Raw genomic sequence first — 15879 nt, 5'->3', positions numbered from 1 at the left:
ATCCTTGACAAACTAGTAGTACTACATTTATTCATGAACATTATCACTACAGTACAGTATAACAAATTGGAAGTGATTTTGTTAAACATAATTTCAGATATTACACTTTTTAACATGGTATGTTTCAGAAGTCAAAAAGGAAAATTGAGCAATTTTATTTATTTTACAAAGAGTCAAATCCAGTTCATGGGACTGGAACGTGTTTTTGTGTTTACATGTCAACGTGCATCCTGCTAGCGCCCTCTGTCGGGGATAAGATAGCATGACAACCAGACCAACAACATTACTTCATTTGCCTATGTATGACTGTTAAGGGCAGGCACAAAAATACTCAGAGTAAATGTAAGAGCAGAATAACGATATACAAAATATCTTCTTTTGGTTCCTAAAGTCTGGGAAGGAGTCTTCTTCACTACTGCTCTCGCAGATTCTCACTTAAAAACACAATATTATCTGTGGAGAAAAAAAAAAAAGACAAATGATGCTTGGTTAATTTTTGAATCATTAAAGCAAAACACACACACACAAAAAAAAAGAGCACCAAAGTCTGACCTGCGATAACAGTTGTTGCCTGTCGCCTGACGTTGTTTTTATCCACGTACTCCCCATAATCGAGCTTTCCTTCCACAAGAATTCGAGATCTGAAAATAAGTTTGACCACAGGTTAATAGCAGTAGGTTTTATTTTTATATTCATAAATGCCTCAAAAACAAATAGTAAACGTACCCTTTCTTTACATACTGATACGCCACATCTCTCAGGCCTGGTTTGAATACTGAAACTCTGTGCCATGTTGTTTTCTGGGTGACATCTCCTGCTAAAAAAAAAAGAAACCTCTCTTATTAGTTTATTAAAGTCACCATGAAATCAAAATGGGCAATTCTTATTTTTTTATGGAATCTTTTAGTATTTATTATAAATGACAGTGCACATATATATATATATATATATAAACATATTCCCTTGTAATCTTTGGTCAAAATAACTTCCCCTCCCTCTTCCTGCAACATTTTTTCTCTGATCACGCGTTTAGTGGTGTGAGGGCAACCTGTCACTCACATGACATCAGCCAAATGGCAAACCACATCCATCCAATCATTGCCTATTAACAAACTAAAGCCCCGCCCTACATTTGTTCTAGTTCCAGAAGCAGTTTCTCTCTTATATACATCACAATAGGGAATAAAAAAGACATTGGCAACTTCTGTTTCAAGCTGACTTTATGATCATTGGCTGGTGAGTGGGGAAAATATCTACATTTTGTTTAAGCAGGCCACATATTTGCACCATGAAGACAATTTTCAGATAAAATTCTCACATAAAACATATCTGAAAACTAGAGTTAATTTGTTATCAACATTAAAACATGATCTCTTCATCTAACAAGAAAAAACTATGTCTTATGATAGATAAAAAAATAATAAAAAAAATTGTCTCATACACAGTTATATACAGAATACAAACAAACTGCAGTAAATGTAAACCTGGTCCGCTCCATAGTCTCAAAATAAAATAAAGGATATACAGAAATAAAACCATTAACCAGATTCATTTTTAAACCATCACCTATATTTGTGGGTTCTCCCTCCCCGGACCGCCACATCTCGTTCGTTGCAATGGAGAAGATGGTGACGGGGTTTCTGCCCTCCACCTGTCTCATGACGGGGTCTTGCCCCACCCGCCCAAGAAGCTGCACTTTGTTAATAGCTGGTAAAAGACAAAGCAAAGACAAAAGACATTGACTTTCAGCAAAGAGAATCAAGTTACCAGAATCCATGTCATGTCTCAATAATCGCTCAGTGTTTCAACCGCGGGAAAGACGTTAATAAAACAGCTTGAGAACAATGTTAAATTTACCTCAGAAAAGCCATTCAATGAACATAAACTCACTAGTCAGTTAGATGAATGAATTCTATAGAGGAGCGTTTTGCTAAATATACTATGCACTTTATTACATATTGATTATATATATATTTTACAGTTCTTTATTTAGTATTGTGTTTGAATAAATCTGTCAATTTTATGACAACCACAATTTAAATGTTTATATTTGTGAGTAACTGGAGTGTTTATATACAAATCAGGTCATTTTAATCTTTAACATTATAGTAATGTAGTACCAACTGACTCCCTGAATCATTTACAGCATTTTTTTTTTTCTTTGAATAAATTTGCCATGCACTGGACCTGATATACAGTAGTCAACATTTGAAGTGGATCAAAAGAGTTCATAAAAGACAAGGAACGGGTATTGTTCAAAATTCATGTATAAATTTGATGAAAAGTTTTGATCCACTTCAAATGTTGACTCTTGTGTGTGTGTGTGTGTGTGTGTGTGTGTGTGTGTGTGTGTGTGTGTGTGTGTGTGTGTGTGTGTGTGTGTGTATATATATATATATATGTATATATACACATACATACACACACACACACGCATAGAGAGTGAAAGAATAGTGAAATCGGTGTCAATATCCAGACATAGTATTTATATATCTATACCAGTTATATTTACTATAGTTCGTTAAATCTTCTTATGATTTATTTCTACGCTGTTTTTCTTTGAACTTTTCCTCAGACCCATTTGTACACCTTTGCAGCCCCCAATTTGAAAACCCCTGCTGTAGTTGACTGTATATGATTGACAGATACTCACATCTCTCCAAGATCAGACTTGCATCTGTGGTCCTGTGTCGGACAAACTGTTTAAGTATCTGTCAGGAAAGAGTAAAAATAGTCAGCCTAGTAATCATTATAAGCAAACATGAATCCATCTACATCTTGTTTCATTACCTGTGCAGAGGCATTTCTCAACATCTTCTTTACTTGGTGGACGGAGCTATGATGTTTGCTGATAGGTCATACACCCTGTGAAAGAAAAATGTCGTTATCAGAGTAATAAAGGAATAGTATACGTGAAAAGAACTACGTAAAATTAATGTTGAAAATATATTATTTGCCTTTTTTGCATTCCACCTATAAAGACAGCAATACCATGATGTAGTTCAAGGTAAAACATTCTTTACAATATCCTCTATAATATTATTTTTTCACTATTCATTTTATACTTTTATTATTTAAGATTTGTTCTGTATTCTACTTTCAGCAAATCCGATCAAGAAACACATGTTAATCTCCCGCCATTCACTTACACCAACTAGCCACGTTTAGATTAGAAGACACGTGTAATCGTGATGGTACGCTGTATAACTACGATGTATAATCTATATCGTCTTCGCTGTTTATATGAAAGACAAGTGCAAAGATAAACTTCGACTTACACAAGTTCAAAAGATCTTGAGAATGCTTCAATAACCCCACGCTGTGTCCGGTGCGTCTTGGAAAACATTCCCCAGTAACAATAAACGAAAAACGCCCGTTCCCGTTCCGTTCTGTCCTCTCATCATATTCATCTATTATTTATTATATTTTTATGTTCCTTCAACTGCGATTTGTTTTATTAAAATTAATATATTTATATAGTGCGCTTTATATATCCCAATATATGAATAATTATCCCAAATAATAATTTCCCTCAAAAGTTATTGTATAGTTGTTGTTTTATTTTAATTGTTTTAACTGAAGAGTTTGTAAAGGGGCTTTTGTGTTAGAAACTCGTGAAATACACAAAACAGGGTAAATATCCCCTTGATATTATAATTGTGTCATTGCAGTCTTACTGAAATTGTAAATTTTTGCAAACATTGTATCATTTGTTTATTTGAAAAAAACAAAAAACGTATTTATCATAGATAAAATGCTAGCAATGAAATTACTCAGCCATTTATTTCCCCCCAAAAATATAAAACAATCCATTTAAATACAATACATAATTTTAAACATGATGGAAATGTGTTGTAGTGAAAAAGTTCATGACGTTTAATTTAAATGACATTCATGTGATGCATTTACTGTATATACTCTCTTTCAGTTTATGTATTAAGTCTACAGGGCTAAAAGTGTTCATAGTTGCAGAAACACACATCTTCATTCAACAATTTGGGTTTATAAAAATGAGACAGAGAAATAAATGTTTATTTAAAATATTTGTTTAATTTGAGGCCTTGAGGTACAGAGTTCCTGAAGATTAGTACAGTCTTATAGAGAGTGCATCCAAACAAAATAAATAAATAAATAAACAAGTGCATTCAGAGGCTTTACTTACAGTAAATGTATGAAGAAGATTCACATTTAGGTGATAATACTGTGGTCAGTCTCATATATTATAGTGGTCTGCCAAACCTGAATTTGTTCATTAAAAACTGCCATTAGACATCCATCTTTTTATATTTATATATAATAAATAGTTCCATATATTAAATGATCTGTGATGTTCATGTACTATGTGTTGACTTCCCATTAAATCTTTGATGTTTTACACATATTACAGTGATTATAATCCTGAGTGTAGACAAAGGCGATATGCTAAACAGAGTGGAATCCTGCAGTCTCTGTTCAACACACAGTAAGACACAATACAAGACTTGAATTCAATCTTCAAGTGCAGCATATTCATTCAAAGGCATATTCGCATATCAGAACACCTGTGCATCTGTTTTTATGGAAGCTTGTGTCCGCCATGGAATAAAAAAATAAAAAAGGTAATTGCAACTTTTTATCTCACAATTCTGACTTTTTTCTCTTAATTGCAAGTTTATATTTTACAATTCTGAGAAAAAAAATCTGAATTGTGAGTCATAAACTCAGAATACGAGAAATAAAGCCATAAGTGCGAGATATAAACTCTGAATTGTGAGAAATAAAGTCAGAATTGCAAGATATAAACTCGTAATTGCGAAATATAAAATCACAATTATGATATATAAACTCGGAATTATGAGAAAAAAGTCAAAATTGTGAGATATAAACTCGGAATTGTGAGAAAAAAATAAAAATTGTGAGATATAAACTCGAATTGTGAGAAAAAAATACAAATTGTGAGATATAAACTCGAATTGTGAGAAAAAAGTCAGAATTGCGAGAAATAAACACAGAATTGCGAGATATCAACTCAGAATTGAGAGATATGAAGTCAGAATTGTGAGAAATAAACTCAGAATTACGAGATAAAACATTGCAATTACCTTTTTTTTTTTATTCTGTGGCGGAAAAAAACGTCCATTGTTTTTACAATGCAGAAATAAGAAATTCAATCTGAGAGGGACAGAAAGATAGAGACAGATGCACATTGGCAGCAGAGCTCAGGGTTTCTGGAGAACCAGACTGAGGAGCTGGGAAAGAAGGCTCTGGGCGGGCTGACTGATGGGGTAGTGATGGGGCAGTTTGTCCTCCAGCCCTGACATCTTCACGTAGTACCTATAAAAAAAGAGGATTTTTAAAATATGACAGCCCTGTCTTAGCCTTGAAAAAAATTGGACTTGACGAAGCGCATGAAGAACCTGAACTCCTCCTTGAATCCTGTCCTGATGTATTTGCTCAAACAGGTGCTGTGCTGCAGACAGGCTAACAGAACGTGGAACCGCTGGTACAGGAGAACCGCCTGAGACGGGCTGACCGGAAACTGTGGGCCTGAGAGAACCAGAACCACCTGCTGGGCCTGATACCCAACAAACGGGAGCTGTGATAGAGAAAACCGATCACATTAGCTGAAGCTCTAGAGGGAGGTACGTTCAAACATTTGTTCTGATGTAGGCATGCTAATCATGTGGATTTATGCAAATGTGCATGAAAATGACATGGTTATATACTTACTAAGAATGAATGAGGTTTAAGCAATCGAAACACCCAGCCAATGGTAAGGAAATGTCCCAGAGAAGGTGTGCGACTAGCCTTTGAAACACAATTTAGACAAGTAAAGCAGATCAGTATTATATATATAGTGTATATTATATAGTGATATTAAGCCTAGTAAAAATAACATCTTCACCCTTATTTAAATATTACAAAAAATTATAATATTGTTGTGCTACAGTTGTGCTTGGAGTCAATTGTTTTAAATTGTGATATTTTTTTAGCCATGCTGTCATACAAAGAATGCAAAAACACATACAAAAAAAAGAGAGAATCAACTAAATATTAATAACTGATTATGTTATAGTCAATATTTGCTTTTTCCTGTGAGGATTTTAATTTTAATGTGCTTTTTCTTTTGCATATTAAAATAAAACCTGTAGCTGTAGTTTGGCTTAGTTTGGCTTCCCTTATATTTAAAATATTTACAAAAAATATATAAAATATTCTCCTCACATTTTGATGGTTTAATCAAACTTGTAGGGTCATTAAAAACAAATGTCCCTTCTTGTTTTGACTGGTAGTGTGTATATATCTACTCACCTCCTGACAGAGAACAACAACCTCAAACAGCAACGCTGATGCCGCGTCCAGATAGTCGGCCTGCAGATGCTGCATCTGCGACACACAAAGACATTTCATTATCATAAATTAAATTTACTTGTCACAAATTATTTGATCATAAACAATAAAAAAAGAACGAATTTTATTTTAAAAAATGTGTCTGTTCCTCACACTGGGTAGCCAGGATGAGTAAATAACGACAAAATATTAAATTTTTCCATTGTGGACATCTTTTATACCTTAGTAATTGACGATTTGGAGTCCTTGGTAGAGTCTGGCAGCTGAAGATCCGGATCACACACTAAAGCTAGCAGCATGTCCGCTGTAAGAGCTCCTCTGCATCAAACAACAGCCACGTCTCATTTAAATAAGATTTAATGAGCAACACTGATATTTTTGCCAAGGTAGTAGAATCACTCACTGTTTGGCCATCAGCATGCTGAGTCGTGTCGGTTCAATCTCTGTTTCCCTGAACATCAGGCTTAATATCTGAATCACTAAAGTGCAAAGCCTGCAGAACATTGACACATCATCTTTATCTTAATGTCCTCAAAAGCAGTAGCGACTTCATGCATTCATGCAACTACAGCACCGATCATGAAAACGTGCTTGGTTCTAGGGTGTAAGTTATAAAATGCCAACCAGAGGTCATTACAAAGTTGTTTAAATTATAAACATGGATAGTTTAGCTTGTTATGAGACTGACTGGCTTGTGCATGTGTGCATGTCTAGTTTTCTTATTACGAGGCTTACAGAAGTCTGTCAGCTGTGTGAACTCCTCCATGGTCGCCCTGAGAGCTTTCAGACAGAGTTTTCACCAGGAAAGGATAAAGGTCAGGTGACTGAGAAGCAAATAAAAGGGGAATTTAAATGTTTGGATGAACCGTTCCTTTAAAGTGCATGTAAACACTAATGCATAGAGCAGCATCTTACCCTCCAGAAGAGTTTTTTGATGGTGGGGTTTCGGTATGTGGCCGTGTGAAGCTCCTGGAGTAATAAATACTGACTCTCCAGACTGATGTTCTCCTGTAACAGCTCTCCACTCAACTGACCGAACAAGTGACACGTCCGCTCCCAGCTGGAAACACATTAGCAGACGCATTTTACACTGTCTGCATGCATAAATAAGAACGGTTCGGTCAGATAGGTACAGCATATAGAAGATATACCTGATTTTGTGATATTTCTGTTTCTGAGGAGAAGAGGAGGATATGCCACATCTCCTCATGTACACTGGGTCCAGCATCAAAGTTGATCTCTACAAAAAAAAAACAATGACAACATTAAACATTATTTTGAGTGCATTACTTACAATGCCCAACAGATGCGATTATATTCTGGAAAATGGCCATGGTACGAGATTGACTTGCATGTTGACCAGTAAACACACACACTAACACACACACACACACACACACACACACACACACACACACACACACACACACACACACACACGTACTATGATATAGCTGCTCCAGGAGCTCTGTAGGTGAGGGAATATTCGGGACGATGGAGATACAGCATAAAGGTGCAACTCTTCCTCTATCTCATCTTCCTCTTCCTCCTTCTGCTTCTCTGTTATTGTTCTCCTCATCACTCTTGTCAGGACTGAACCTCTGTGACGGAATGCTACAGGATCTTGAGCAGAGGTCCTTCGCTGGTCATTGGTGATGCTGGGGAGAGGAGCTGCACCGGAGGAGTTATTAAACACACTCAGACCCAATACATCCGGGTTTGGACAGGAAGCTGAACGTCTTTTCGGAACGACGTTGCCCTCTTCTTCCTCCAGCGCACCATCCCTATAACAGACAGAGATTTTTGTTTTGTTACGGCTAGTACATTTTGATGATTAAGATCTGAAGAATGTCTTTGAAAAAAAATGTTGGTCAAAAGACTAGAATAAAATTATTACTATTATTGTTTTTTTTAGATGAAAAAGCAGGGAAGCAGTTTTTATTTAAAAATATGAATATTATATTAATAATATTAATGATAATATTAGTATTAAATATATTATATTATTAATATTTTTTTAAAAACTTATGACGTGGCAAGTAGGGGTATAGTTGGCTAAAAGTAAAACTAGAACTATAATCATAAAATAAAACACATTTTTACTTTAAATAAAATAAACATTAACTGAAACCTTAAACTTATTTATTTCAGATAGTCGCTAGGAAATGTTTCTCATTTCAATTTAGTTTAACTTGTACAAAATGTTCAATGTTCAAAATTTTAACTAGAGATTTTTTTAATCATCTTGCATTTGTCACACAGATTTGTCTAATAACAAAAAAAGCTGATATAAGATGGATCTTTTTATAATCAAAACAGATGTCTTCAAAGAGGTCCTCTGAACTGTATAATTGATTAGGGCCTTTGATAAAGCATAAGAGCAAACTAGCTGCACTGACAGACTATATCCATGAGGAGGCGCTGGCGAGTGACATGTTCAGTGGCACAGAACTTCAAGGTTTGGATGCCAGACAAGGTCCTTCACGCCCCATCATCATCATCCTCCCATTTCAATTTCCTCTAATAGGATGCAGGATAAAAAGAAAATCTTTCCATACGCCTCAACATTCTTACAATTTCCTTAGTGGAAAATGCCCACAAACTTTTTTTAGGTGCACTGACCTACTTTTCGTTCTCATGCTAATGTCTGTACAGCCGCACACCACCGATTCAATACACCATTCAAATGATGCTTAAACTGTGGGAAAGCTTTGAATAACATTTATAGCACTTCCCATGTGGTTACGCGGGTGTCTCTTCAGACAATGGCGAGCGCTCACAAATTTGTGCTGAACGTGAGCTAATGGTCTCCCTTGGGCAGGATTCGACTGGAGCTGAGAGACACATTACAGTGCTACTGAGAGAACTCACACATTCACACTGTTCTCAGAACAGTCTCAGAGAGGTTTGATGAACACAAACACAGTAGCAGCGAGGGCTGGCATCTCCCGTTCTTCGTCAGAACGTCGTTAAGAACGTCAAGCTGGCATGTTTTGCTGAGACAAACAAAGTCTTTTAATTGGATATTTATTGCGTAGCGGTTTCCTCCTCATCTTGTGCCCTGGCAACAGTGTGAATGACGCCAGTGGCCTCCCCCTCTGCGTCTCCTGCTCAATGCTGTAAAGTCGTGGACTGTCAACGGTGTAAAATACATGACTACACATCATCACTGCAACTGATGTCAGTTTTGGGAAACATTAAATTGGTTTTCAAATTGTAGGAGCTTTCGTTGTGAACAGCAGTGTTGTTATCGTCAACTAAAACTAAACCTATTACAAAGCATTTTTGTTATTTGAGAAGGCTGAATTAAAATAAAATATATTTAATGAAAAACTTAAAACTAAATAGAAATAAATAAATAAAAACATTGCCTTTGCAACTAACTGAAATTACTTTGAGTACTAAAAATACGAACTGAAAACTAAAACTGATATATAGTGGAAAATCTAAAAATAAGAAAATGACATAATAATAAAAAATAAAAATAAGAGCATAACCAAATTACTAAAAATGTAACTAAAATAAAACCTGAAAATATAAAAACTTGTAAATGTATAACTGTCACTGTAAATTTACTGTAAATAATACTAAAATAACACTGATGAATATATTCAAATAAAGATTTTCACTTCTACAACATGAAATGGCAAACACAAAACCTAATATGCTGCTAGTGGTTTCTAATTTACAAGATCTTTCTTTCCTTTTTCTGCGTTCATTAAACATGCATATGTAATGCAACCTCTCTTCTTGCCCCGTTTCCTCTTCAGAGGCTCACGTTGCAACTGAGGGCAAACTGCTCTGCAAATTGCGACAGAAAAGTTACCTTTAAAGCTACGGAAAATAGTTCCAGAAGTTACAGTATGTTTTCATAGTACGTCTTGAAGTTCCCTGTTATGCAGTTTAAAAGGTTCCTAATTTTGTTTTGGAGTCTCCTACAATTAGTTTACATGCATCAAAGGTCAAAAACACTTACATTTTCTCATAATATATATTGCAGCATTAACTCTTTTCTCACAGTGTTTGAAACGATTCAATAAAGGATTCGGTCTCTCTAAACACCTCCTAAAGCCTGCTCTGCTCTGATTGGTCAGAAGGCCCAGTCTGTTGTGATTGGTCAGACGGCCCAGTCTGTTGTGATTGGTCTACTCTGCTCTGATTGGTCACATGGCCCAGTCTGTTGTGATTGGTCTACTCTGCTCTGATTGGTCAGAAGGCCCAGTCTGTTGTGATTGGTCTACTCTGCTCTGATTGGTCAGAAGGCCCAGTCTGTTGTGATTGGTCTACTCTGCTGTGATTGGTCAAATGGCCCAGTCATTTGTAATTGGTCTACCACTTACAGCACAAATGAAACGGCCATTACCATATCTGAATTTCAGCTCAACACTTGATTCACAGTTAATAAGAACAGTAACGACGGTGGTTTCCGGTTTTACCGTATCAATTTGAGCCTGATTCCTCATTCTTTGGAAGTGCAGTAGAGTGGCGATTTTCTTGCACAAAACAGAAAACAGAATCTTCTCGACATGTCGATAACACAAACCAAACTCTTCCGGGCCTCAGCTACAACTACCGTTTGAGAGCCGGTCAAACTAGACGTTGTTTGCCAGCAGCCAATCAAGACCATAGACTGGCATTATGCAAATGTGTTACAAACCTATGTAGGTTCGAGCAGGAAGTATGCACAAAAAAAAGCATAATAGGGGCACTTTAGGAAATAACACACAGTCTATTGATCTCTCGTTCTCTAATTTGCTACTATGTTTCTCTTCTCCCAGTAGTTCTCCCAGTAGGAAGAGTTACAGAGGATAGAGGAGCTTAATTTAATAGTGCTAAACTATTGTACTGTATATTCTATCTAGACTACAGTGAAATAAGAGTCAGCTTATTATTCATTCATTTTCTACTTTTTGATCCATTAAATTGCTCCAGTTAATGCTTTTTGTTGCATGTCACTGGATAAAACTCCAATACTTTTTTTTAATGTTAAACCAATCAGCTTTATGACCTTTGAACCTTTAAATCAGTATATTGATAGTTTAGCACAGACAAAAACTTAATCAATTAAGGTTTTAAGCAACAAAGCACAACACAGACCGAGATATAAAGCAGAGGGATTAGGAATATCTCCACATTTATTATCACACCGGTTTGTTTAATATGATCGCTGTAGCTCAAGTTGCTAAGCAAATTCCTCTTTAAAACGGAGTCTGTTCATTCTGTGCATTGTAGAGTCACAGGCAGTAAAAAGCTGTGTGGTGGAGATAAAGCACTTTGAATGGGTCATTGTGACGGGCGGTCACAACACAAGTGAGGCCGTTAACACTGAGAGGGCTTTACCTCATCGATGTGGGAGAGATTCTCCAGCTGGAGGACTCAGACGGAGCTGAGCGTGTCGACAGGAGAGCATGACTCATTCCTGGAGGATCACAGGAAAACACTTATTTGGTTATAAGTTATCTGAGATGACAAACTGAAATCTTAATGAAATTATCTACTTCAAATTCATTTTTTCCATTTTTTTCCTAACAGCCATTTTATACAGCAATTACTTGAATATGCAGTAGTGGCCAAAAGTGTTGTCCGCAGGGGATATTTGTTTTTAATGACCATACAAGTTTGATTAAGCCATCAAAACAGCCATTAAGCCACTAAATATTTTAAATTAAAGGAAGAACAAAATGCTAAACATGCTAAATTACCCTATTATGCTATTTTAAATGTTCCTAATTTTGTTTTGGAGTCTCCTACAATAGGTTTACATGCATCCAAGCATGCATTTTTTCTCATAATATACACTGCAGTCATTTCTAACAGCGTATGAAAATGGTTCAGTCAGATGCCCCGGTCTGTTGTGATTGGTCGGCCGAAAACAAAATGCTCATTACCATATCTGAATTTCAGATTGATACACAATGATACCAACCGTAACGATGGCATCGGTTTTACCATATCAGTTCGAGCGCAAGTCCTCATTCATGCAAAGTGGATTTGCTTTGGCAGGACAGAAAAAAGTCTCTTTTACTCTTTTAGTCTCAGCTACAACTGTTTGAGAGCCGGTCAAACTAGACATCGTTCACGGGCAGCCAATGAACACCATAGACTGGAATTATGCAAATTTGTTCAGGTATGTAAGACTGGAATTACTAAAGACTCGTTTCATGCAGTTCAGAATCAATTTTTTTGTACTTTGATCTTTAAAACTTTGCAGAGATTTTACATTGACAAACAACTATGTTATCCACTGCATGAAAGGTCATATTTGGATAATAATCGGCACTTTAAGGTATTTATCTGACAAAATAATTTGGCAACAAAGGCAACACTAAAAAAAAAGTGTTTTTTTTTACTTAAAAATATACTTTTTTAAGTGACTTTTTTACTTTACAGTTTTAAAGATGAATCTGCTATGGTTTTAAGTGTGACTTTGTCTGTGTTGTTTGTTTAAACTAAAGTTTAGAATATGTATGCTTAATTGTGTTGCTTTTTTACAAATAATAAAACTCAGTTAACCAATAATCGTAAAAAAAAAAAAAGCATTGACCTGTTAAAATAATAGGACAGATTTCACAAGTGAAGAGTGCCTCCTCTTCATTCACAGATGAACTGAAGTGATGTATAACTGCTGAGTGTCCTTGTGTGTCTTGTCCACAGCGCTGTTTCTCTCAGATAACCTCATTCAGCTGTTTATCCTGAACTGGTTAAGCAGCTTTCCTGCACTGCCTATGCACAGGCAGAGTAAATCTCAATGCCGAAGTGTCAGGCGCAGTTAAGATGGGCACAAAACTCACAGCTGACGCATACACACAACTCAATGTGGGTTACGCGTGTGTCAGTACTGCAGCTTCATCTGGACAGGTGAAAGAGCTCGTGGATTAACACACATCCCTGCGCAGGTCAGGGACTTGACTAATGCGATTACAGGTTTAAATTATTACACTGTCAAGGAGAAAATGGGCTGAATCCTGGGCTTCTAATAATAACTCTGCAGTCATGCTTGCGAACAGTTAATGAATTCCTGATGAATAATTCATTTTTGATTTAATTAAATTGTTTTTACCCTCCAGAGAATGCCGGGCACTCGAGTTGCGTCCTTGCGATGGAGATGGTGGGCATTCTGGCTTATTCTTGCTGGGTCTTTTGCTCTTTTTCCCAGTATTCTTTGCAGTATAAACAACACGAATATGGAGTGAACGCTCACGCTCCTCTCCACTGAGGAAATCAGGCAAATCGTTGATCTGTGAGGAAAGATAGAAATGTGTGTTGACATCGCGCTAACACAGATTAATACATTAAGGCCCGTTCACAACAAGAACGATAACTATATTAGCGATATTGTTCTGTTTATTAAGCGCACACTGCTATTTTGTCGTCTGCCGCTTTAAATGCTCGAGCTCTTTAAAATCAGGTGGATTCTGATTGGCTGTCATTGTTTTTATCACTCATCAGCTGACAAAAAGTGATTCCAACGATATAATTTCTGTGCCGTTATCGTTAAAGTTGTGATGTGAACTCTGCGATTCTTAGATTTTATAACTAGGCTATATCTTTATCGTTATGGTCATCGTCCTTGCTGTGAACAGGCCTTTAGTGTAAGCCACTTGAATTGGGAATTGATGATTTTTTAATTAGCCTATGCCTAATCATCAATAATCAATAAGCATCATTAATATGTATATTTTTATAAAAACTTGTGCATTTATTGTATTCCCAGCCAGCAGCAAGCTGGGGATAGGCCTAATTCTGTTATTCCTAAGAGATCAATTCCCTTTCCTTGTTAATTCTGCCATTGTGACATTTGCGAGCTTCATCCGTCTGTCTTTTACAGTCTCCCAGAGCTGAAACGTTCCATGACTCATGCTTTGACCTGTGTAAGTGCATAAGCTTACCAAACAGACCTTCTTAAGCAGTTTAACATGACAGGATAAGTAAACACCCTCACTATTATTAGCGTTGGTAGACAGTCTGACATTTAGAACACATTGACTCAACGGTGAGTGATGTATGATTTAAAACTGATCAATAAAAAAGTTATTAAGTTTATATTAATGGCAAAGTGAGGAAGTAATTTAATTTTACTAAATATACAACAAATAAGCCTACTGCCATGTAAAATGCTTCAAACAGGGTTCCCACATTTCTAGGCTGATTCATTTCCATGATTTTCCAATCATTTGTAATGACTGAATAAGGAGATCGCTCTCACAAAGGGTAATTTCTAGCTTTAAAAAATGTTGCGTAACTAGGCTACACTAATGTATATTTCCATCCATTGGCTTTTTAAGATTTTATTAATTTTTATGACTTTTCCAGGACAGGTAATAATCACTGTTGAAATGTACCTGATATTTCCAGGCTTGTTGTCAGAACTGTGTGATCCCTGTTCTGAAGTGTATATGGCCAAGTACAATTATGACATTGAATTTTGCGATGAAGATTTTTGAATTTGTGCACATTCAAAGAAGTCAGCAAAATATCCTTACCTTTGTATATTTCCTACGCAACTTTCAATTGTGCAACTACACGAAGCAAGGTGGTTATATAATATAGTGTCTATATTGCTTTCTTTTATTGTTAATATAGGCTACTACTGATGTGTATGATGTATTCTATTGTACAGTTATTGCACTACTTTGTGTTATACTCTATTATGCTCTTGTGTTGTTTGAGTAAATGCATTAATCAATCTATACTCAATATAAATAGATGAAATAACAACATTAATATGTCTATCTATATTATACAGTATATTTTGCTCTCACCAGCTCGATGCTCGTGACGTGTCTGAAGCTGAGAACCTCTCGCAGCGCGCGCGGAGGAAACTCGCTCAGATACACGCGCTCATCGGTCAAGATCACATGCATGAAAACCTTCTTCACCGACCCCGAGACCACCACACACGGCTCGTAGAACCGGATCCGCTCGTAGACATCCCGGTTGGTGTTTCTCTTGAGGAAAGAGTCCAGTTTGCTGTTGTTCTGGCAGAGCAGCCCGTCCGCGCTGGTTCTGGCCATGGGAATGTCACCTTTAACACCACGCTCATTCCGCTACGTCCCATATCGCGCGCATGCTGTCATACTAAATGTAGTGCAGAAGTTATTAATACATCCACCCATCCATCCATTCCCTGCCGTGTTGTCTGTAAGGTGTATTCTCGCTCTCTATGCCGTTGGAACGGAGCAGTTCACTCATTGCGCATGCGCAGAGACCCTTATAAATAGTGCAGCATGGTTTGTTTGGCTGATTGTTGTGAGGAATATAGCTACTACATACAACAACAACAAAATATTTAAAAAAAAAGGTAACATTAAATTAATATAAAAAGTTATATTTGATTACATAGAATATATCGAATGTGTTTGAGCAAACTGCTAAATTAAACTTCTGCTTTTGTGTTCCAGGGGGAAAGAGGGTTTGGAAAGACATGTCGGTGAGTAAATAAGTTTATTTTTTGACTTAAATATTTCGTTTATACCATATATTTTATAATAATGTTACGAGTTTGCAGGCTGGATGATTGTGGAACAATTGCGCCACCTTGTGGACATA

The 15879-nt window shown here is 36.4% G+C and overlaps 2 protein-coding genes across 3 annotated transcripts; both read right to left on the bottom strand.

The window, feature by feature from the left end:
• Positions 1-13: 13 nt before the first annotated feature.
• ssbp1 (single-stranded DNA binding protein 1) lies at positions 14-3404 on the bottom strand. Of its 2 annotated transcripts, none has more exons than XM_079624272.1 (7): positions 3279-3404; positions 2791-2865; positions 2654-2711; positions 1567-1707; positions 727-817; positions 553-641; positions 14-453 (listed from the first exon to the last, which is right to left on the bottom strand). In XM_079624272.1, exons 2-7 carry the CDS (start codon positions 2812-2814, stop codon positions 413-415), a joined length of 444 nt encoding a protein of 147 aa, XP_079480398.1. In that variant the 5' UTR covers positions 2815-2865; positions 3279-3404; the 3' UTR covers positions 14-412. The 2 variants fall into 2 exon arrangements, with proteins under 2 accessions (XP_079480398.1, XP_079480399.1); XM_079624273.1 differs by having other exon boundaries at positions 727-814; positions 3279-3402.
• Positions 3405-4033: 629 nt separating this feature from the next.
• cUnh12orf56 (chromosome Un C12orf56 homolog) lies at positions 4034-15520 on the bottom strand. The gene is made up of 13 exons (XM_079624270.1): positions 15093-15520; positions 13391-13568; positions 11671-11749; positions 7775-8114; positions 7482-7570; positions 7246-7390; positions 7066-7154; positions 6734-6823; positions 6552-6648; positions 6292-6366; positions 5710-5787; positions 5397-5575; positions 4034-5313 (listed from the first exon to the last, which is right to left on the bottom strand). Exons 1-13 carry the CDS (start codon positions 15342-15344, stop codon positions 5199-5201), a joined length of 1806 nt encoding a protein of 601 aa, XP_079480396.1. The 5' UTR covers positions 15345-15520; the 3' UTR covers positions 4034-5198.
• Positions 15521-15879: the final 359 nt, after the last annotated feature.

Source organism: Phoxinus phoxinus, assembly GCF_949152265.1.
Source record: "Phoxinus phoxinus genome assembly, chromosome: 9".
NCBI classification, from domain to species: domain Eukaryota; kingdom Metazoa; phylum Chordata; class Actinopteri; order Cypriniformes; family Leuciscidae; genus Phoxinus; species Phoxinus phoxinus.
Note: the sequence above shows the minus strand (reverse complement) of the source record. Positions and strands in the feature narration are given on the sequence as shown.

Excerpts from the sequence above, each read along its gene's own strand:
- ssbp1 (XM_079624272.1), bottom strand. The coding sequence starts at position 2,814 with ATGTTGAGAAATGCCTCTGCACAG. Across the intron at positions 2,712-2,790 it reads TGAGAAATGCCTCTGCACAG|ATACTTAAACAGTTTGTCCG; the intron begins GTAATGAAACAA and ends CTTTCCTGACAG. Across the intron at positions 1,708-2,653 it reads AAGTCTGATCTTGGAGAGAT|CTATTAACAAAGTGCAGCTT; the intron begins GTGAGTATCTGT and ends GTCTTTTACCAG.
- cUnh12orf56 (XM_079624270.1), bottom strand. The coding sequence starts at position 15,344 with ATGGCCAGAACCAGCGCGGACGGGCTGCTCTGCCAGAACAACAGCAAA. Across the intron at positions 11,750-13,390 it reads TGCCCGGCATTCTCTGGAGG|GAATGAGTCATGCTCTCCTG; the intron begins GTAAAAACAATT and ends GTGATCCTCCAG. Across the intron at positions 5,788-6,291 it reads TTGTTGTTCTCTGTCAGGAG|GCTAGTCGCACACCTTCTCT; the intron begins GTGAGTAGATAT and ends TGTGTTTCAAAG.